Genomic DNA, 21,425 nt, shown 5'->3' on the forward strand with positions numbered 1-21,425 from the left:
CTCTGGCCTTCGAGATGGTTTTGCCAAAAGTAGTACTCGTTCGCTCTGCACGCAGATCACGAGCAGAACATGTCTGCTGTGAAATAGCTGCAGTGCCACTTGTGCTTATTCACTCGTACATCACGGCACCTTGGTTATTACAGGAACTAGTGAGCAGGAAGGGCCGCATCACGGCGCGATTCTCTCGAACCCTCGCTCTTGCAAGCGGGGCTTGGTGACAACGTGGCAACTTGCATCGCTTTCTCCCCGTTCAACGTTTTGTGTTTATTTGGAAAACGTCAATGTTTTCTAGAACATCAATGCCTTACTGAAATTTAATAAGTGGCCTGAGGAATTGGGACCGCGGTTCCTGTTCTAAAGGAGCATTAGAAGTCTGAATAAATGTGATGCACATATGTTCTGGAATTCCATGATGTCTAACTTTGCTCTGACTGATGCTATTATGGTTGTGGGCTAAGATTTCTGAAACCTTAACCAGTTCATAAGGTATTCTATTTTTTGTTCCCATTTCAATGGAGGTATGATTAAATATGTCGTCTATTCCTGCTTATTCCTCGTCGGACCGTTCTGAGAGCTGTGGTATGTTGATGGACAGCTGATTATTGTAGAATCCAGTGTCCAGTTGGCCTATGATCCTCCGTATTCAGGATAGGAAGAGTTATAGGTATGCTAATAACCCCCTTCTGTCACACCCTATGCACAATCCCTGAACCTGGATATTACTTTAATTTAGTCCAGAGAAGCTGAGCTCTGAACTGGGATGTGTTTGATAAATGGGACAGGAATGAAGAATTGATCATGGTGCATAGGGTACGGGACCCCTCTGATTAAGTATTATTACCAATCCTGTGCAGACAAATTCTCTCAGGAAGAAGTGGGGAAAGTGGTAGAAACACCTCCACTTTGTGGACAAAATGTGCATTGCAGATCCTTTTCTCCTCTTCTTGCCTTCTGGTTGAAGTGGACCTGCAGGGCCAGTTCCTCAGAGCGGTTATTAAGTGTCAACAACAAACTAAGTTCATTGACGGCAAAGAAAAAAATGGACAAGTTTCAAATTAAGCACAAAATCGCCATCTTTGTGCAAGTGCTGTTAGTCGCCGTGTTGTCACAGGCCGTGGGAGAGAGCGAGAGTTTGAGCAAATTGTGCCGTGAAGCGGCCCTTCCTGCTCACTAGTCCCTGTACTGGCTAACGTGCTGTGATTTATGAGCAGATACATACAGGTTCTACAGCAGAAATGTTTTGGCATGATCTGCATGTTACCAAGAAGTATTTACCTGCAAAAAATAGAGTAGGGGTGTTAACCCTGTGTCCTGGCCAAATTTCCCATTGGCCCTCACCAATCATGGCCTCCTAATAATCCCCATCTCTGAACTGGCTTCATCACTCTGCTCTCCTCCCCACTGAGAGCTGGTGTGTGAGGAGAGGACTGGGGCATCATCCAGGTGGGGCTGCGCACTGGTGGGGGTGGAGGGGATCCCCATGACCTGTAAAGAGCTTTGAGTGGAGTGTCCAGAAAAGCGCTATAGAAGTGTAAGCAATGATTATTATTATTATTAAGTATAAAACAGTAGAGAGCAGTATTTCTCCTGGATGAAAAGAGCTGGATTCACAAGCCTGCTTGTCTACAGTGTCACAGGGCCACTTCACATCACTGGACGTTTTGTTGCCTCTTTCTGAATCGCAGAACCTGGCGCTGCGCCGACCTGGAAATTTCCCCTCTTTGGCGATGTCAATCGGAGGTTTAACACATGACAGCGGACATGTTCCCTTTCACTGCGGTCTGAAATTCGCGCGGCAAGCCCAAAACATCCCAGCAGCCCTGCACGTCCCCTTTTAAATGTCCACTGTCCCCTTGGACGGCCACCGCCCTGCCCCCTTCCCTCGGCCGCGCGGTGACGTGGGACCGGCTGTTCCGGGGAAGCCAGGTGACGCTGCCCACGTCTCCCCGCGGCTTATCTGCCCCCGCCAGCACACGCTGGCTGCTCCCAGAGGGGCCGGGCAGGGGGGCGGGGTGTCTCCGCCGGGCTCTGCAGGCTTTGAGATTGGCCTGGGGGGCGGTAGAGCCCGAGAAGGGAGCCTTAGTCATTTCGATCCGGCCCCAGATGGAGTCGCCGCCTCGGTCGCCGTGCTTTAGCCAAGCGACGGTTCCTTCCGGGCCCGTGACGCTGTGTGATGAGCTGGGATGTGAGAGAGACAGGTTAGGGCACCCGAGTGCGGGTGATTGTGTGCCGACTGAAGATTGAAAGAACGACAGTGACGCTGCTCTGAGGTACAGGACTAATCCTGCACTGAGAGAGGCAGGATATTCCACTGGCCAGCACAGTGACTGGACACTACAGTACTGCAGCACTGAGAGAGACAGTGACTGGACACTACAGTACTACAGCACTGAGAGAGAGTGACTGGACACTACAGTACTACAGCACAGAGAGAGTGTCTGGACACTACAGTACTACAGCACAGAGAGACAGTGACTGGACACTACAGTACTACAGCACTGAGAGACAGTGACTGGACACTACAGTACTACAGCACTGAGAGACAGTGACTGGACACTACAGTACTACAGCACTGAGAGACAGTGACTGACTACAGTACTACAGCACTGAGAGAGACAGAGTGACTGGACACTACAGTACTACAGCACTGAGAGAGACAGAGTGACTGGACACTACAGTACTACAGCACTGAGAGACAGTGACTGGACACTACAGTACTACAGCACTGAGAGACAGTGACTGGACACTACAGTACTACGGCACTGAGAGAGACAGTGACTGGACACTACAGTACTACAGCACTGAGAGAGACAGTAACTGGACACTACAGTACTACAGCACTGAGAGAGAGTGACTGGACACTACAGTACTACAGCACAGAGAGAGACAGTGACTGGACACTACAGTACTACAGCACTGAGAGAGAGTGACTGGACACTACAGTACTACACCACAGAGAGAGTGTCTGGACACTACAGTACTACAGCACTGAGCGACAGAGTGACTGGACACTACAGCACTGGTCAGCACAGTCACTGGACACTACAGTACTACAGCACTGAGAGAGACAGTGACTGGACACTACAGTACTACAGCACTGAGATACAGTGACTGGACACTACAGTACTACAGCACTGAGAGAGACAGTGACTGGACACTACAGTACTACAGCACTGAGAGAGACAGTGACTGGACACTACAGTACTACAGCACTGAGAGAGACAGTAACTGGACACTACAGTACTACAGCACTGAGAGACAGAGTGACTGGACACTACAGTACTACAACACTGAGAGAGACAGTGACTGGACACTACAGTACTACAGCACTGAGAGAGACAGAGTGACTGGACACTACAGTACTACAGCACAGAGAGACAGTGACTGGACACTACAGTACTACAGCACTGAGAGAGACAGAGTGACTGGACACTACAACACTGAGAGAGACAGAGTGACTGGACACTACAGTACTACAACACTGAGAGAGACAGTGACTGGACACTACAGTACTACAGCACTGAGAGAGACAGAGTGACTGGACACTACAGTACTACAGCACGGGGAGCCTGACAGCGAGCTGTGAGGTTACTGGTGTTATCAGAGTGACACAGTGCAGACTGATGACAGCAGATATCACAGCGTGAGAAACAGCTGACAGGGACAGAGAGAGAGAGGCTGTCAGGGAAAAACTCGGGTAACCAAAAGCAGCACCGCGCCTGAGCTGGAGAAAAACAGCAGCGCAGGAAGGCGAAGGCGGGTTCAGCGGTCTGCTCTGAGGCAGGAGGCAGAGAACGAGGACAGCGGACGAGCCGGGCCGAGAGAGTACCGGAACCGGTGCGGTCAGCGTGCTGGCGATGTTGTCGGCAGAGAAGACGACCGAGCGCTCGCTGGTGTCTCAGGTAAGCGTGGGACACTTCTGTCACCAGCACGTCAGAAGGTGACGAGGGCAGCGCTGGTCTTACTGCTGACTCCTAGCTGCTTTTGATAGTATAGCTATTCGACTCCTGGCTTGTCCTCTGTCCCACCTCACGCTCCCTCTCTAATCAACCGGCGTCACAGTTTCTCATTCCTCCATCGCTTCCGCTGAGAGCAGGGCGGCTGGAGCGGGTTTTTTGGGGTGGAGGGGGATAAGAAGTGGAGCTGGTGCAATTACATTAGAACTGTGACAAGAACAATGCTGAAGCTTGACTACTGGTTATGATGAAAGCTGTTGTGTCCATCTCCTCTGCTTCTGTGAAGAGATACTGTGCTGTAGTGTCCAGTCAGTCAGTCAGTGTCTCTGTGCTGTAGTGTCCAGTCAGTCAGTCAGGGTCTCTGTGCTGTAGTGTCCAGTCAGTCAGGGTCACTGTGCTGTAGTGTCCAGTCAGTCAGTCAGGGTCACTGTGCTGTAGTGTCCAGTAAGTCAGTCAGTGTCTCTGTGCTGTAGTGTCCAGTCAGTCAGTCAGTGTCACTGTGCTGTAGTGTCCAGTCAGTCAGTCAGTGTCACTGTGCTGTAGTGTCCAGTCAGTCAGGGTCACTGTGCTGTAGTGTCCAGTCAGTCAGTCAGTCAGGGTCTCTGTGCTGTACTGTCCAGTCAGTCAGTCAGTCAGTCAGTCAGTGCCTCTGTGCTGTAGTGTCCAGTCAGTCAGTCAGTGCCTCTGTGCTGTAGTGTCCAGTCAGTCAGTGCTCAGTAACTCAATGAGTGTTAATGCACTATATTTTATTAGGTTTTCATAGTTTGTTTATATCTAGCCTGTTTGATAGTTAGGAGATAATTGAGTTGAAAATCTTATCCCTCTGTTTTTTTATAAGCAGTATAAGCAGGCCTTAACAACATGGCTGGGCAGTTTGTTCCACACTACCACCCCCCTTTGTGTAAAGAAGTGCAGCTCCACTCAGCTCCCTCTTGTGCCTGCAGGTCCGAGTTTCAGCGTTTCTCTGTCTGACTCCCAGCCCTCTCTGCTCTCTCTGTCTCAGCGGAGGATTCGAGGTGCGCGGTGGGCCAGGGCTCGACTCTGGCGGCTCTCCCTGGCCGTGCTGCTGTTGACCCTCCTTGCCCTGGTCCTGGGGCTGGGCATCCTTTTCCACGGCGACGGCAGCTGCTCGGCGCCCGCCCAGGACAGCCCAGGTACCGGGGGAGGGTTCGAAGTGATCTCCAAGGAAACGAGCAATTCTCGTGACAATAGCGCAGCAGTCTGGAGTAACCACTAGGTGGCGCTCTTCAATCTGAGGCAACTGTCCAAGTTAGCTCCGCAGTGGGGCGATGTGAGAGACTGTATTTTCCATGGCTGTATAAGCAAGAGCTGGCTGTGCTCCAGATGACATCGCACTTCTATTATTACAACCACGGGCGTTGATTTTGATCACTGACATTCCTGATCGGGGTCAGGCTGACAGAACACCAGCAGCCTCCTAAAGCCTTTCTCAAGTTTTACTCAGGGGGGGAGAGCACAGTATAGACCGATACATCCGCACACGCAGGGATACGAGAACCTGGGCACAGCACCAGGCACAAAGTGGAGGAGCCTCAAACACTGAAGGACTGCGTCTGGAGGTGGTCCAGGCCTGCTAGCACTTCATGTAGGGCCTGACACAGATGCTCATGCACAAGGCTGCCTATTTATACCAAACAATGTGGATGCGTTATGGGAGAACTTGAGAAGTTTGCTGACTTGAACTGGTGGGATTTAAACCCTGGTTGTAACCCAGACTACGCCTTTTTCCTCAGAGAAACTGGTCGAAACTTAAAAGAAGAAGTGGTGTGTTTTTTTTTTCACAGCACGTCCCCACAAAAAAATATACTTTTCTACATGTCTTTTTGTGAAAACTGGTCTGTTATTTAACTCCCACACTGTAAATAATCTTAAAACAGTAATTAAAATGACTCAAAACTCAGACCATCAGCAATTTCTGTTCCCCATATCTGTCAACAATTATGTTCCTCATCTGACTTTTTTCCAGAGCAACTTTGACACCAAAAGTGAACAAGACCTTTTTCAATTCATTTCAGTGATACTGCCACCAGTCCATCACAGGGCAGACACACACACACACTCACACACATTCACACCAGGACTAATTTTCCCACAAGCAAATAACCCACCAGCATCTTTGGACTGGGGGAGGAAACTCACTTCAACATGGGGAGGACATGCAAACTCCACACAGACAGTAACCTGGGAATTAAACTGAGGGCCCTAGTGCTGACCACTGACCACTGCGCTACCGGGCTGCCCAGTATCTTAAACGCATTCAACAACCTCCTCGCTCTGCTCTCCTCTCTCCCAGGTCTTTCCTGTCTCTCCCCGGCCTGCCTGTCGGTCACAGCTCACCTCTCCTCTTCCCTCGATCCTTATGCTGATCAGTGCCAGGACTTCTTCCAGTTTGCCTGCGGGGCGCGCCTCCGGGAGCCGGCCACCGGGGGGCGCCAGAGGGGGAGGAACAGGCAGCTGCAGCCCGGCCGGCCGGCCAGCTCACCCGAGCAGAGGGGAAACGCCCGGCAGAGGATGCTGAGGGACATTCTGGGTGAGTCTCCCACGGGCTCGGCGTGCGTCTTATGGTCTGTGTAGAAGGTCTTGGGGATCTGCGTGGGTCATGCAAACTGACAGCAGCAGAAGGAGTCTATCTAGACAGTGGCGTTGCGCGGGGGCGTGGCCAGTGTGGAGGCGGAGCCCTGGTAGAAGGGCGGAGCTTGTAGTCAAGTTCAGGTTTATTGCCATCATTCTCATACACAGGGTTATGGTATAACGAAATGCTATTTAGCAGTGCGGAAAAAAAAAAACAATAATACAATTGTATAAGACAAGAAAGGCAGAGACAACAGGCAGTGTGCCAAACAACTTGGCGGAGCGGTGGCTCTGTGGTTCAGGATCTGCGCCTGTGACTGGAAGGTTGCCGGTTCAAATCCCGCGGCCGGCAGAGGAATCCTACTCCCCTGAGCAAGGCCCTTAACCCTAACTGCTCCAGGGGCGCCGTACAATGGCAGACCCTGCGCTCTGACCCCCAGCTTCTCTCCCTGTCTGTGTCTCCATGGAGAAAAGCTGGGGTCTGCGAAAAGACGAATTCCTAATGCAAGAAATTGTATAGGGCTAATAAAGAAACATTATTATTATTACATTACAACAACAGGCAATGTGCAAAACAACATTAGTTGTGCAAAATCATACAGCGACAGAATGAAATAAAGGATCGAAAATAATGGAGAGTGAGCTTCTTGACGTGTGAGGCGGAGGTAGGTTTCAATGTGTGTTTGGGTTTCGATAAAGAGAGGAGGCACTGTGAGGGTTCAGATCGCAGGTGTGAGAGGCGGGGAGTTTGACAGGGCGGGGGTAAACACTGTCTCCGACTCTGGTAGTCCAGGCCCGGGATGCTCCAGAGAGTCCCAGCTGTCCCGGCTTCTCGAGGATGAGCCCCAGCTGGGCGGGTCCTATATAGGCACACTGGACACCCCCCGAGGGGACGAGCAGGGACACCCCGCAAGGGGGGAGATTTCACTAACAGTCCCGAAAGGGATTCCACCCGCCTTTTTCTTTTCGCCTGTCCCATCATGCACTTTCCCCGCTGGGGGGGGCAGGCTGTTTTATTCGATTTCTTGCCTGACGCGCAGGGTCGCTGTGTGAGCGGTTCTCCTTTTTTTTCCCCCCCAGGCTGGACCCCATTAAATAGGGTGAGCCCAGCCCGGAGAACACCCTGCTCTTTGCGTTCCGTTTATTTTTCACCTCCTTTTGGTGTTATTTTTGTTGGTCCCCTGCTAACCTCCCACTGGTGCTTCTGTCCCCTCACCCGGGGCGCTGATTTTTCGCCGGTGCTCCCACTGCACACTGCCACAGTCACCTGTGTCGAATAGCCCTGTCTAGCAGCCCTGTCCAGCCGGGGGTCACGAAGACCGGACAGCAACAAGCAGGGGTTAGTTCTGCCAAAGGATTCCAGCGGTTCACCCTCGGCCTCCTACAACCACACGGGGAAGAGCCAGTCCCCCCCTTCTTCCAGGACTGTCTCCCCCGTGGTGGGGTTTGTGCTCCCCCTCTCCTGGGCACAGGCGTTCATTAACCCCCTTCCCTCCCCCACCGGGCTGTGTGCTGGCAGAGTCCCCGAAGGGCTCGGGCGCCGCGGACTCGGCGGAGGAGAAGGCGGGGAGGTTCTACCGGTCCTGCATGGACACGGCCCGCATCACGGACCTGGGGGCGCAGCCGGCGCTGGAGCTCATCGAACAGGTGCGTGTGTGCGCGTCTGCGCGCGTGTGGCCAACAGTGGGAACAGTTTCACAGGGTTAGAACTCTTGTCTTTACGTGAAGCATATCCATCCATCCAGAGCCAGATCTTGGTGTGCGTAGGCCCTGGGCCCCTGTCTCCCCGAAATGTGCAAGAAGAGGGTTGAACGTCACTTGAATGACGTCGATCGGCATGATGCACTTTAAACTAGTGTGATGACCGGGGGGGACTCGCACAGAATGAAGTTGGCACACCCCTGATTTTGCCGGCAATAACACGTATATTTACCTCTGCCCCTCGGACTTTGACAGAGAGATTAAAACTGCTCAAAGGGGGTCCCACTCTCACACACTCACACACACAGTAAGGATTAAGGAGGGGTACTTCAGTCTACGGTGGGCTACAAGGACAAAGCAGCAAACACTGCTTACAACTATTTACAGTGGCTCCTCAGAAACTCTCTTGGCTCTTTACCGTCGTGGAATTTTATCGAAGAAGAGCCAGGAGAGGTGTCCTCATTCCCTCAGTAAGGTCTTTATTCATATTGCAATCTGGGAAAAAGCCATCCCCCGTCTGTGCAGAGAAGTGAAGGCTGATTCAAAAGCAAGCAGGGAGAGCCCTTGTTTTAGATCTTTTTTTAAGCTGATGCAAGACTTCAAGGACAGGCGAAGCAGTCATTTCCCATTCCTTATAGGTTGCTGCTTTAAGCAAAGAAGGGCAGTTATTCAAATAGTTTCTCATCCTCCCTTCTTCAAGCAGCAGAGATAAACATGATTAAAACACCCCGTGCCCTCGACGGCCTGGGTGCCGTCACCCTTTGTTCTAAGTATCCAGCTGCTTCTGCAGCACAGCTCTGTCCGCACACAACAGTTTTGAGGATGAAACACTTTTTCTCAGTAACTTTCCACTACATTGCACTGCCAGGTCAATCTCCTCAAGTCCAGCCCCATGGCCCCCGCGCCCAGCCTGCCTTGAGGGCGCATAGCTAAGGGGAGGTGCAGCCCCTAAAGCGACCATGCGGGCACCCCACTATTCTAGTGCTAAACCGCGTGATTGATGGAGCAGGTCAGGCGCCCATCGCTTCGATACTTCTAGTTTCTAGAAGAGCCGCTAGAGAGCGGATGATTATTGATTTGGAGCAGCTAGAGTCAATCGCAGGCGTGTTGTGTCATTAGTCACTAGTGTTTCCCTCCTTCGTAGGCCCTAAAAATATCGTAGGCCCTCGGCACTGTGCCTGCAGTGCCTCATGGGAAATCCATCTTCCAACAGCTTTATCCAGAAGAGGAACAGGGTGCCGGGGGAGCAACGGGCACAAGGCAGGGTACGTCCTGGGTGGGACGCCAGTCCATCACAGGGCAGACACGTACACTCACACTCACACCAGGGCCATTTTCCCCACAAGCCTATTAACCCACCCGCAGGTCTGAGGGCTGTGGGAGGAAACCCACACAGACAGCACCCCAGGGCCCCAGCACTTGCGACACTCCGCCAATAACCACCATATGAGAAAGATTCACTTTCATTTTCAAGAGGGGAAAGTAGTGGCCAGAACATTTTTTTTTTCATTTTTGCTTTTCGACGGGGAATTAACCTGGTTCCTTATTTTAAGTTCCCCCTCCATATCTGTTTTGTTCCACTTTGGTAGGTGTCGGGAACGGTGTCTGGAACAACTCTTTGAAACCTTTTTTTTTGCTCTTCTCCAAATTTATCCTAAAAGGTTTGAAGGTCTGGCTGTTAAGATGGCAGATTAACCCAGTTTCGCTGGGTCGTTTTTTCAAAGTGTTCTATCTGGGCTGCCTGTCGTCACTGACAGCCTAACGTGCTTCACACTTCTAAGTCGGATCTGTTCCCACCTGGTTACCCAAGATCAGACGGGTGCCATCCATGAAAATGAACAGAATCCAGGAAAATAAGTCGATCATGGTTACATTTTTTTATGCATGTCTTTTAGAAAGCCCACTGGATTGGGGCTTTCCAGTTTCTGGCTTCAAAAACTGCTTGGGTTTGCCTGCAGGAGTCAAAATGACCATCCACTGTGATCCCCGCCCGAAGAAGGCTCCACAGCCGAAACGTTGTGTTTCTCTTCTTCTCTTTTCAGCAGGGAATAAAACTTCACTTGTTCCCTGGCATGTACTGCTATGATCATCAGTGTGATACTTGTGGAGCTTTCCAACCCAAAATGCACAGGTGTTATTATGGAACAAGTAATAGGTTTATCCCAGGCTGAAAGGAGAAGTAAAGAAACACAATGTTTCTGCTGTGGAGCCTTCTGCGGGTGTCGTGGATTATTACGATCATCATCGTGATCCTCCTGGTCTTTGTAGCTGGGTGGCTGGCCAGTCTCTGGGGTGTGGAAGCGCTCGGATTTCAACGCCACCCTGAGATCTCTGATGCGAGACTACTCCACATTCCCTTTCTTCAGCGTCTACATTGGGAGGGACCCACAGGACCTCAGCCCTAACAGCACCGCGAAATACATCCAGGTCAGTACCTGAAGCGAGCAGGCTGGACAGAGCCCGGCCAGGAGAGACGGGCCCAGTGCTGAGCTGCACTGGACCTTGGCTCTTGGCAGTGAAGTAAGGCACCTGCCTTCTGGATAAATATCGGTGCCGACCACACTCTTGAGATTTTCTCTCTCAGTGGCAGGCAGTGCTGGAGGAGCTCGAGACAGACTCCCATCACTTTCCCTTGACCCGATCGAAACCTAAGAGGTGCAAAACAGCTGTCGCACCATCGTTGCGTTCCTGGGAAACACTGCGTCATAGAGACACACGTTATAAAAACCAGTGGAAAACACTGCGTTATAGAGACTCACGTTATAAAAACCAGTGGAAAACACTGCGTCATAGAGACCCACACTATAAAAACCAGTGGAAAACACTGCGTTATAGAGACTCACATTATAAAAACCAGTGGAAAACACTGCGTTATAGAGACTCAGGTTATAAAAACCAGTGGAAAACACTGCGTTATAGAAACTCACGTTTTAAAAACCAGTGGAAAACACTGCGTTACAGAGACTCACATTATAAAAACCAGTGGAAAACACTGCGTTATAGAGACTCACGTTTTAAAAACCAGTGGAAAACACTGCGTTACAGAGACTCACGTTATAAAAACCAGTGGAAAACACTGCGTTATAGAGACTCACGTTATAAAAACCAGTGGAAAACACTGCGTTATAGAGACTCACGTTATAAAAACCAGTGGAAAACACTGCGTTATAGAGACTCACGTTATAAAAACCAGTGGAAAACACTGCGTTATAGAGACTCACGTTATAAAAACCAGTGGAAAACACTGCGTTATAGAGACTCACGTTATAAAAACCAGTGGAAAACACTGCGTTATAGAGACTCACGTTATAAAAACCAGTGGAAAACACTGCGTTATAGAAACTCGCGTTATAAAAACCAGTTGAAAACACTGCGTTATAGAGACTCACGTTATAAAAACCAGTGGAAAACACTGCGTTATAGAAACTCACGTTTTAAAAACCAGTGGAAAACACTGCATTATAGAAACTCACGTTATAAAAAGCAGTGGAGAACACTGCGTTATAGAGACTCACATAAAAACCAGTGGAAAACACTGCGTCATAGAAACTCGCGTTATAAAAACCAGTGAAAAACACTGCGTCATAGAAACTCACATGATTAAAAACCAGTGATACAATGGCATTGAAGCAGTTAGGAGGTAGAGAGTTTGGATTCACAATCAGGAAGGTATTTATTTGGATAGCAATTGGTCATATTATTCATTATATTATTTGGCGTAATAGTTTTCTGTGATCATTCGAATCAGGAAAGAGTGTAAAATACATACAATAAGGGTTAATGTGCATGAGTATTTGCATCGCTAAGAGATGACATAAACTCTGTCTGTGGGGAGACGTTTTTCTTAAGCAATACACGCTACTATAAGCCCAGTAGCTGGAATGATACCACAGGTTCTTCCATTTCTCATATATACTATCAAGTGATTTTTTTTTTCCAGAGTAATAGCTTACTTTTCTGGTCACTGGCAGCACACACACACGCACAAGCAGAGTCCCTCGTACCCTGGCCACACCGTTACCAGCCTAAAGATTTCCATCGAGATGGTTCCACAGAATGAAAGCATGGCAGCCGAGCACAGACGCCCGACCTCACCGCTTTGCATCCGCGAATCGGACCAAGACTGACGCCAAACCCCGAGAGAAAATGCCTTCGTGACAGCACCGAGGCCGCCATCTTCGCTTGGCTAAACCGGGGAAATGACTCCAAGCAAGACCCAAAATCCAATGGTTTGGGTCCCCTCTGGACCGCCGTTGGGGCTCGTGCAGAATAAGGGTTACAGGTTCCCTGCGGCTTGCACCCCAATAGCTCCGTCCCCCAGCTCGTTCTCTCTCTCTCCTTGTAGATCGATCAGCCCGACTTCCAGATACCAGCCGAATGGAACACCAAGGACAGGAAGCCCAAAGCTGAGGTACGGTATTACTACACCAGGTTTATTTAAGAGTTTGTGTCTTAATTAGCAGCCTCCCTTCACCAAGACAAATCCTGGAGCAGTTAAATAATAATCATTCTTTACACTTATAGAGGCTTTTCTGGACACTCCACTCAAAGCTCTTTACAGGTCATGGGGATCCCCTCCACCACCCCCAGTGTGCAGCCCCACCTGGATGATGCTCCAGTACTCTCCCCACACACCAGCTCTCAGTGGGGAGGAGAGCAGAGTGATGAAGCCAGTTCAGAGAGGGGGGTTATTAGGAGGCCAGAATTGGTAAAGGATAATGAGAAATTGGGCCAGGACACCGGGGTAAAACCTCTACTCGTTTATAGAAACACTCTGGGATTTTTAATGATCACCGGGAGTCAGGACCTCAGATTTATGTCCTATCTGGAGGACAGCACATTTTTATAGTATAGTGTCCCCATCACTATACTGGGGGATTAGGATCCACACAGACTGCAGGATGAGTGCCTCTTACTGGCCAAACTAACACCTCTTCCAGCAGCAGCCTTAGTTTTTCCCAGGAGTCTCCCATCCAGGTACTGACCAGGCTCACACCTGCTGAGCTCCAGTGAGGCTGCCAGTTGTGAGCTGCAGGGTGATAGAGCTGCTGGCACTTATAAGTTGACCTTGAAAGTCAGATCTCCTGATTTCCAGGAGTCCAGGATTTCCGAGGCCAAGCACAGTAAAAGAGTGCAGCTGCCAGAAATCAGGAGGATGACCGATGCCAGTGATTGGGTCTCTGGAGAATAGCACACTGGCTGGGTCTGGAGGATTGATAGGAGTGATGGTGTGAGGAGGGGAAAGGGAAAACGAGCCCACAATGCATCACTGTTGGAGAAGCCATCCTGGGTGTGGGACGGGATGATGGGAATGTTGTTCTTTGGCGTTGTTGCCAGGCCAAGATCTGACCCTGGAAGGAGCTCGAGACCCGTAGATCCCTCTCCCAGCGACTCTGTCTCTCTTCCAGGTTGTGCGCATATACATCTCCTATCTGGTGTCTCTGCTCTCCCTGCTCGGGATCCAGTCGAGCCCGACGTCCATGCCCACGGGCCTTGTCACCGCCTTCGCCTCGGAGCTGAGTCGAGCCGCCACCCCGTTGAGGGACAGGCAGGCTCGGGGTCTGCTCTATCAGCGCACTACCATCGCACAGCTCCAGGTCGGCCTCATTCGCTCCCCCACCGGCTGGGTCTGGTCTTGTGTGATGTTTGTGGTCGTTATGGCATGTGGTGACTAAAACGGCTATATTACTGGTGCATTTGAACTATATCGCCTAACTGCCTGTTTGTCTTCCTGCTTCCCTATAATATCTCGATGATAGCAGTTCAAGTTGGGAGCTGCGTCAGCATGCTTAGGCTGAAAAGGAACAAGGAAAGGGTTATTCCCTGCTGAAAAGAGAAGAAAAGAAACAACGTTTCGGCTGTAGAGCCTTCTTCGGGTGTCAAGTCCACAGCCGAAACATTGTGTTTCTTTTCTTCTGTTTTCAGCAGGGAATAACCCTTTCCTTGTTCCTTTTCAGTCTAAGCATGCTGACGCAGCTCCCAACTTGAACTGCTATCATCGAGATAATATAGGGAAGTTCCTTATCTAGAGGATGTAAACTAGATGTTTTGGGGATTCCTGGCTGAATCCTCACTTGAGAGTTTACAATATGGCTTCCTAAAAGTTCTCCCTGGGGTCAGTGGGTGGCCGTAATTCTTTCTGCTCCCCCGATCGGCTCTGCAGTGCTGCACTTCAGTGGGGGGTGGATGATGTGGGTTCCCTCTTATGTACAACGCTTGAGGGTAAAGAGTGCTATCTGTTTTTTTAGGAGGCTGCCCCAGCGGTTGATTGGCTGAGCAGCTTGGAAGCAACTTTTCATCCCATCCAGCTCAACGAATCAGATGTCATCTTCGTGCACGACTTCCCTTACCTCATCAGTATGTCTCGGAGTGTCAGCAACTGGTATAAACTGTAAGGATGACCAATCTCATGAGATAACGCAGATCTTAATATAGACCATAGAGACACTCCTCACACACAGAGATTAATACAGACCCTAATACAGGCCCTAGAGACACTCCTCACACACAGAGATTAATACAGACACTAATATAGACCCTAGAGTCACACTTGTCCCAGAGATAGTATAGACCCTAATATAAATCCTAGAAACACTTGAGACATACAGACACTCATCCAGAACCTAGAGTTAAACCTAACCAGGTACTGAGAAATGGGCACATTTTTTGCAAGGATTAATACAGGCGGTATCTCTTTCAGGGGGACCGTTCACTCTTACATGATTCTCAGCCTCCTCCATACTGTCCTTCCTGCTCTGGATTCCAGATTCACTGAACTTCGGCTGAACCTGTCTAACGCCCTGGAAGACACAAGGGAGGTGAGTTTCTGTCTCTCTCTGTGTTTGTAAAACTGTGCTGATGTGACTGCTAACCTGGGGAACCAGGGGAAGATATTTCAAGTGTTTGGTTCAGTTGTATGGTGTTCTGTGGCCTCTGTGTCTCTCCACTCACCTTTTCCACCCACTTCAGAGAGCCCCCCGCTGGCAGGAGTGTGTTTCACAGACGGAGAGGGTATTTGAATCGGCCCTGGGAGCGATGTTCATCGACCGAGCTTTCACGGCACCGACACAGGAAGAGGTGAGAACGACATACAGATGGGGAACGAGAGATTTGTCAGAGAAGGCGAAACAGCCCCTTGCTTGGAATGTGTTTTAAGCTGACATTTCCCAGCAGGCAGAAGATTTGATCTCCAACATCTACTCATCCCTGAAGGCCAAACTTGTTGATCTACAGTGGAAGGATGCAGAGACCAAATCCATTGCTCTGGAAAAGGTACGATAAGGAGGAGCCTGCGATAACCTCCCCACTGTCTTACTCTGCTGTGTTAAATGACGACTGTGTGTATGCCACATAATCATCTCCACCCTCTCTCTGGACAGATTCAGTCTCTTCCTCCCAGGCTCGCTAAATATCCAGGAATCATAGATAGGAGAAAATTGAACGAGCATTACTCTCAGGTAAATCTAAATAAATGTTTCTATATATATATGAAGGGTGCACCAGCATGGTGGAGTATATAGCCCTGGGGCCCAGGGTTCAGTTCCTGGGGTGCTGTCTGTTTGGAGTTTGCATGTTCTCCCCATGTTTGTGTGGGTTTCCTCCTGGTGCTCGAGTTTCCTCCCGCAGTCCAAAGACATGCTGGTGGGTTAATTGGCTTCTGGGAAAACGGGCCCGAGGTGTGAGTGTCTGCGCCTGTCTGCCCTTGTGATGGACTGGCGTCCCGTCTGGGATGTATCCTGCCTTGCGCCCATTGCTTGCTGGGATAGGCTCTAACTCCCCCGTGACCCTGAACTGGAAGAGGTGGTTAGAAAATGGATGCATATGTTTGTGTGCATGCTTTGAGGTGTTTAATTACAGTTTATTTTATGGTATGTATTAACCTGTGTTATATTTCTTCCTGAGATGTGTCCCTCAACTCTGAGGTCTTTATTAATCCCTGTGTCACGTGTATTTCTAGGGCCTATATTAGGATCTGTATTACTCTCTATATGGGAGGAGTGTCTCTAGGGTCTGTATTTGGGTCTGTATTAATCTCTGTGTGTGAGGAGTGTCTCTAGGGTCTGTATTCGGGTCTGTATTAATCTCCATGTGTGAGGAGTGTCTCTAGGGCCTGTATTAATCTCTGTGTGTGAGGTGTGTCTCTAGGGTCTATATTAGGGTCTGTATTAATCTCTGTGTGTGAGGTGTGTCTCTGGGGTCTATATTAGGGTCTGTATTAATCTCTGTGTGTGAGGTGTGTCTCTGGGGTCTGTATTAGGGTCTGTATTAATCTCTGTGTGTGAGGAGTGTCTCTAGGGTCTGTATTCGGGTCTGTATTAATCTCCATGTGTGAGGAGTGTCTCTAGGGTCTGTATTAATCTCTGTGTGTGAGGAGTGTCTCTAGGGTCAATATTAGGGTCTGTATTAATCTCTGTGTGTGAGGAGTGTCTCCAGGGTCTGTATTCGGGTCTGTATTAATCTCTGTGTGTGAGGAGTGTCTCTAGGGTCTGTATTCGGGTCTGTATTAATCTCTGTGTGTGAGGAGTGTCTCTAGGGTCTGTATTAGGGTCTGTATTAATCTCTGTGTGTGAGGAGTGTCTCCAGGGTATGTTAATCTCTGTGGGTCTATATTAGAGTTTATATTAACTTCCCACTCTATCTCTTTCATCCTTTCAGGTGTCAGTCAGTGAGGATGTCTATTTCATGAACTATCTGCAATCACTCTCAATCTCACAGCAGAGGAAGATGAGGCTGTTGTCGGGAGCAGTAGACACTGACATGTACTATTTGTTTTTTACCCAAAAGTCCTTCTGTCAGCATTTATCTGGGCGACTATTCTGTGCTTTTTGCCACATAATTATCTTTGGTCGGTCTGAAAAGATCCTTTTGCCATTGCTCTTGTTCAGTGCTTCTCAGAGACTGAGTGACTCACACAGATGATTTATCTCGTAACTGTTAGAACTGAACAGCCTGCTCTGTGCAGCCTCCCTGAGTTGGTGTGAACTTGCTTATCTGTCACTCCTACTTCGCTCCCTGTGTTATCTTTCTCACAGATCTCCTGCCTTCCTTCCTGTCTTCTATAGTTTTATTTTCCCTCACGACAAACGAAGAAGAGCAACAGTCATCGGCCCCAGAAAGCTCAGCGAGTTCCGGTTTTCTCTCCCTCTATCAGGTTTTCCCTGAGTCCCGTGTCCGGCAGTCCCTCCCTGTGCCCCTCCGGAATCGTCTTCCCGCCCGGAATGTTTCACCAGCCTCTCTTTCACCCGGATTACCCAAGGTGATCATCTTCATCGTCATCATCGTCATCATCCTCTTCATTCAGGCTGGTCTAGGCTCCCTGGGAAACTTCTCTGCGTTCAGGGCCAGACGTCTCCATCAGCATCTTAGTCAGGCCCTACATGCAGCACAGGAAGTGTACTATCTGCAGTACAGCTGAGATTGCATCTGCACCATTTTGTGCTTGGTGTTGTGCCCCTTGCGTCACAGTCAGGCCAGGTTAACAGGTCAGGAAGCTGTAGTATTAGAATTGCTATTGATATTTATTACTGCTAGTTGTAGCTGTGAATGTATCTACTGTATATTGCTAGCAGAATAACAGCTTTGTTAGAGGTTGTAGTTGGGGGCTGGAGCCTATCCCAGCAAGCAACGGGCAGAAGGCAGGATACATCCTGGAAGAAACGCCAGTCCATTGCAGGGCACTCACAGACACAGACACGGGCCATAGACACGCCCTCACATGCAGGCCAATTCATCTACAGTACCAGGAGGAAACTCCTGGGACTACAGGGAGATCATATAAACTCCACACACATAGCACCCCAGAAATTGGACCCAGGGCCCCAGAACTGTGAGGCATCAATCCTAACCACTTTTTAACAAGGCTTCAAATAGAAAACTGAAATAAATTAACAAGAAACCAGAAGACACAGGGGTTACTGAGAGCCCAGACGTAGGACTACAGTACCAAGGGATTTTTAAAATTAAGGGTTGAATGCAGAAAATAAATAGCCTAAGCAATTAAGCCAATCAGTTACAGGAACCAATCAGCACTGGTGATTTAGGGCCCTGTTGGACCAAAAACCCACAGACACAGGGGTACTCTAAAAAAACAAAACTGGATGAGAATTTCTATCCTGGATGTTTCACAGGCTTGATTGTTCTTTCCTTCTTCAGAGCTGTCAACTACGGCGCAATGGGAACAGCTGTGGCCAAAGGCATTCTGCATCTCCTCCTCAGCCACAGTGAGAAAGACTTCCTCCCCTCTCCTGTCCTTCTGACTGCCTGCCTCCTCTTTCCTTCTCTCTCTGACCAGCAGTCTGTTTGCTTAGTAAACTCTGATATTCACCTTAACCTGATCTCAACCCCGCTTGAACTTCACTCCTGCTCTAGCCTCCCTGCCTTGGCTGCCAGTGTTGTATAGGATTCACATCAAACTCCATCATCTGATCTAAAAAAGAACTAAACAGTTAAACTCATTTGTACTATAATGACTAGCTGAGTTATCTCAATCCATCTCTGCTCCTCAAATTCTCGCTCACTGTGCGTGTCCATGACAGGACACTATACAGTGGGGAATAGGGCACTTTTACAGAATTGTGCCCAGACACCATTTGCCGCATTTGTCTCTGACTGTGCTCCTGGAGAGCCCCCATTTTTTATAGGTAGCCATTAAATTGATATCTAAAGACCAATTTAAGTGTCATCACCTGAACGGCTGATTTTTAAACTGATCGATTTAGAGGTCATTTGACATGAAATTCCGAAGACCATTGGCGGTGGCTAGATCACTGTGCATCTCCCCACTGGAGACCCACTGAAACGCAGCAGGTGTGAGCCTGGCCAGTACCTTCGTATGGTTTGATTCAGTCATCAAGTCCCAGATGTTCCTTGACTGAATACATTTACTTTCTTAATACATTTTATCTTACAAGTTGTCCTGATCTTCCAAAAAAGCCCCTGTTTTTCCAGGTGACTTATAAAATGAACTGGACTAGGTACAGTACAGGGTCAGGATCTGAGACCTGTGCTCAGCCCGCTGTCCAACTCCAATGTGCTGCAATGGTTTGCCTTGAACAGTAGAGGGAGCGCTGAGCCCCGCTGCCTCCCCGTTGACGCTGACCGAGTGCCTGATGCTGCAGTTCCGCAACTCGTCACGGGAGGGCGACAGATCCAGCTTCCAGGTCACGTCAGAGGAGCAGTGGCTCTTGCACATGGCCTTCGAGGTTTCCTTCCAGGTGACGCACTGACGGGAAGGCGGGGGGGAGGTGTGTGAGCTCGTGTGCCTCTAGACCAGAGTCACCAACTGACACAGCGACCCGCCAGGGTTTGGCTCTGCTTCAAGAAAGGGTTACAGGCACGAGGCGCTCCTCTGACCTCCTGACCCAGGGTTCGACAACGCGTTCCAAACTCCCACCAGCCTCTGTGTCAAGAGGTGTGCCTCCCGTTCTCAGGCCAGAATGCACCTCTGTGTTCGCCCTCCCTTCGGGAGGTGTGACAGATCAGAAGCAAACTGACGCCCATTAAAAAGCCAGAAAGGTTAGCAGATTTTCAAATGAGAGTTGTTTTGCTTTATGTCGTAGTGCAGAGTGAGGAATCTCATAGCTCCTTAAAGGCAAAAGGGGCTCGACAGCCTCAAATCAGCTGTGAACTGTCCTCTCTCCTGGAGACCAGTGACGCTGCCCAGGGGAGACGCCAGCTTCCGTCTGTGGTTGGCAAAGACAGACGAAACCACAGGATCTCATTCTGCTTGGTGTTGACGAGTCCCTTGATCGCAATTACAGTAGCGAGCAACTGGCAGAGCCTGTCTGAATGTGATCTGGGGTCAGGGGTCACCCCTTTACTGTGGCCCCAACAGTGTGATTTTGCATATGGGGTGTACTTGCCATCTAAACTCTTACCCCGTCTTGTGTAGGATGTGGTCTGAGCGCAGTGACAGTGTGCTGTGGTCTCTCTAGAGGCTGTGTTTCCTGTGTGAACCCATCTCTCTCTCTCTGTCTCTCAGGCCTATGCTCAATGGTTGCTGAGTGCACCAGGTGATTTCTCTCTCTCCGGCCTGAGTCACACGCAGCTCTTCTTCACCAGCTTTGCTCAGGTAAGAAAACCAAACAAAAAAAAAACTTGTGTCCTAGAAATGTACAAATTTACAATTAATAGGTTTGGATAATTTATCCCATGTGACATTGAAAAAAAAAACCAAGCAGTTCTTTTGTGAATCCTGGAAGCAGTAGTTCTAACCTGACCCTGTGAGCTCTTTTTTTATCATTATAGATGCTGTGCAGCTCCGACAGTGACCTCTCTATTCCTGACTCCTCCTTCCTGGTGAACTCTGTGTGCGCGAACTCTGACCTTTGCTCCCAGAAACTGGGCTGTTCCCCAGACTCCCCACTCAATCCCCGAAAAAAGTGCTGACCGTGCTCCCTGCGTTGCCTTTTCCACTCTCTGTCTGCTAACGACAACATAGGGGGTTACTGCTGCACAGACAAGCAGGGGGAGCCTCAGGGTTTGTTGATCTCATGGGAGACTACATTTCCCAGGGGAATGTGCAAACAATGATGCATGATGGGATTTCCCTTACACACACAGACCTACAGTACACAGCCTTCTTCAGCTGCACGAAGGGGGTCAATTGCTGTGCCTTTCCAGTTGTAAAATTGATTTGGAACCTCAGATGATACTATACATGTAGCTTTTGAGTATATTTTTTATTGCTTCATTTTGTACATGGCAATTAGACCTGTATATTTGCACTATGTATTTTTACAAAATTATGTATATAAACATCTGTGCAGAACTACATTTCCCATGAGAAGCTATAGCATGTGTGTAAAAGTGAATGCTGCCACTATTGCATCAGGAGAAGTATGACACATTCAGCTTTGGGAGTAAGGAAAAAGTAATGCACTGGATTTGGACTGCATTCCCCATCTGCCATAGTTGTAAGCACACTGTGTTGATGAAAAGGAATACCTTTGCAATGCCTTATGGGAAATGTAGTTATTTTTTAAAAGCTCATCCTTGAATTAGTGTTATACCGTGTTTTCATGGGTGTTGAATGTGCCATGCACCAGAGAAGTACATAATAAAACAGAACCAGCTTTGAAAATCTTGTCTTTTATTTGGCTGCTGGTGCATAACGGTTGTTTGGCGGATGAGGTGGGTCCCATTCTAAGTGTGAAGGGTTTCTGAGATCCTCTTGGA

At 49.2% G+C, this 21,425-nt stretch overlaps 1 protein-coding gene across 8 annotated transcripts; it reads left to right on the forward strand.

Moving 5' to 3' along the window:
• Positions 1-12: 12 nt before the first annotated feature.
• Positions 13-21,330, forward strand: kel (Kell metallo-endopeptidase (Kell blood group)). 8 transcript variants are annotated; one of them, XM_088619746.1, is made up of 19 exons: positions 1,440-2,298; positions 2,661-3,902; positions 4,960-5,110; positions 6,271-6,507; positions 8,068-8,195; positions 10,518-10,676; positions 12,595-12,660; positions 13,658-13,846; positions 14,498-14,640; positions 14,950-15,067; positions 15,219-15,326; positions 15,420-15,521; positions 15,629-15,706; positions 16,905-17,008; positions 17,401-17,505; positions 18,402-18,469; positions 19,305-19,462; positions 20,230-20,319; positions 20,496-21,330. In XM_088619746.1, the coding sequence occupies exons 2-19, from the start codon at positions 3,858-3,860 to the stop codon at positions 20,634-20,636; spliced, it is 2,190 nt and encodes a 729-aa protein (XP_088475872.1). In that variant the 5' UTR covers positions 1,440-2,298; positions 2,661-3,857; the 3' UTR covers positions 20,637-21,330. The 8 variants fall into 8 exon arrangements, 5 of the variants coding, with proteins under 5 accessions (XP_088475875.1, XP_088475874.1, XP_088475872.1 ...); XR_015930323.1 differs by having other exon boundaries at positions 1,431-3,902; positions 19,305-19,492; positions 20,496-20,533; XM_088619744.1 differs by having other exon boundaries at positions 1,440-3,902.
• The last annotated feature ends 95 nt before the right edge of the window (positions 21,331-21,425 follow it).

This window comes from Lepisosteus platostomus, chromosome 25 (assembly GCF_059453375.1).
Source record: "Lepisosteus platostomus isolate fLepPlt1 chromosome 25, fLepPlt1.hap1, whole genome shotgun sequence".
Taxonomy (NCBI): Eukaryota; Metazoa; Chordata; class Actinopteri; order Semionotiformes; family Lepisosteidae; genus Lepisosteus; species Lepisosteus platostomus.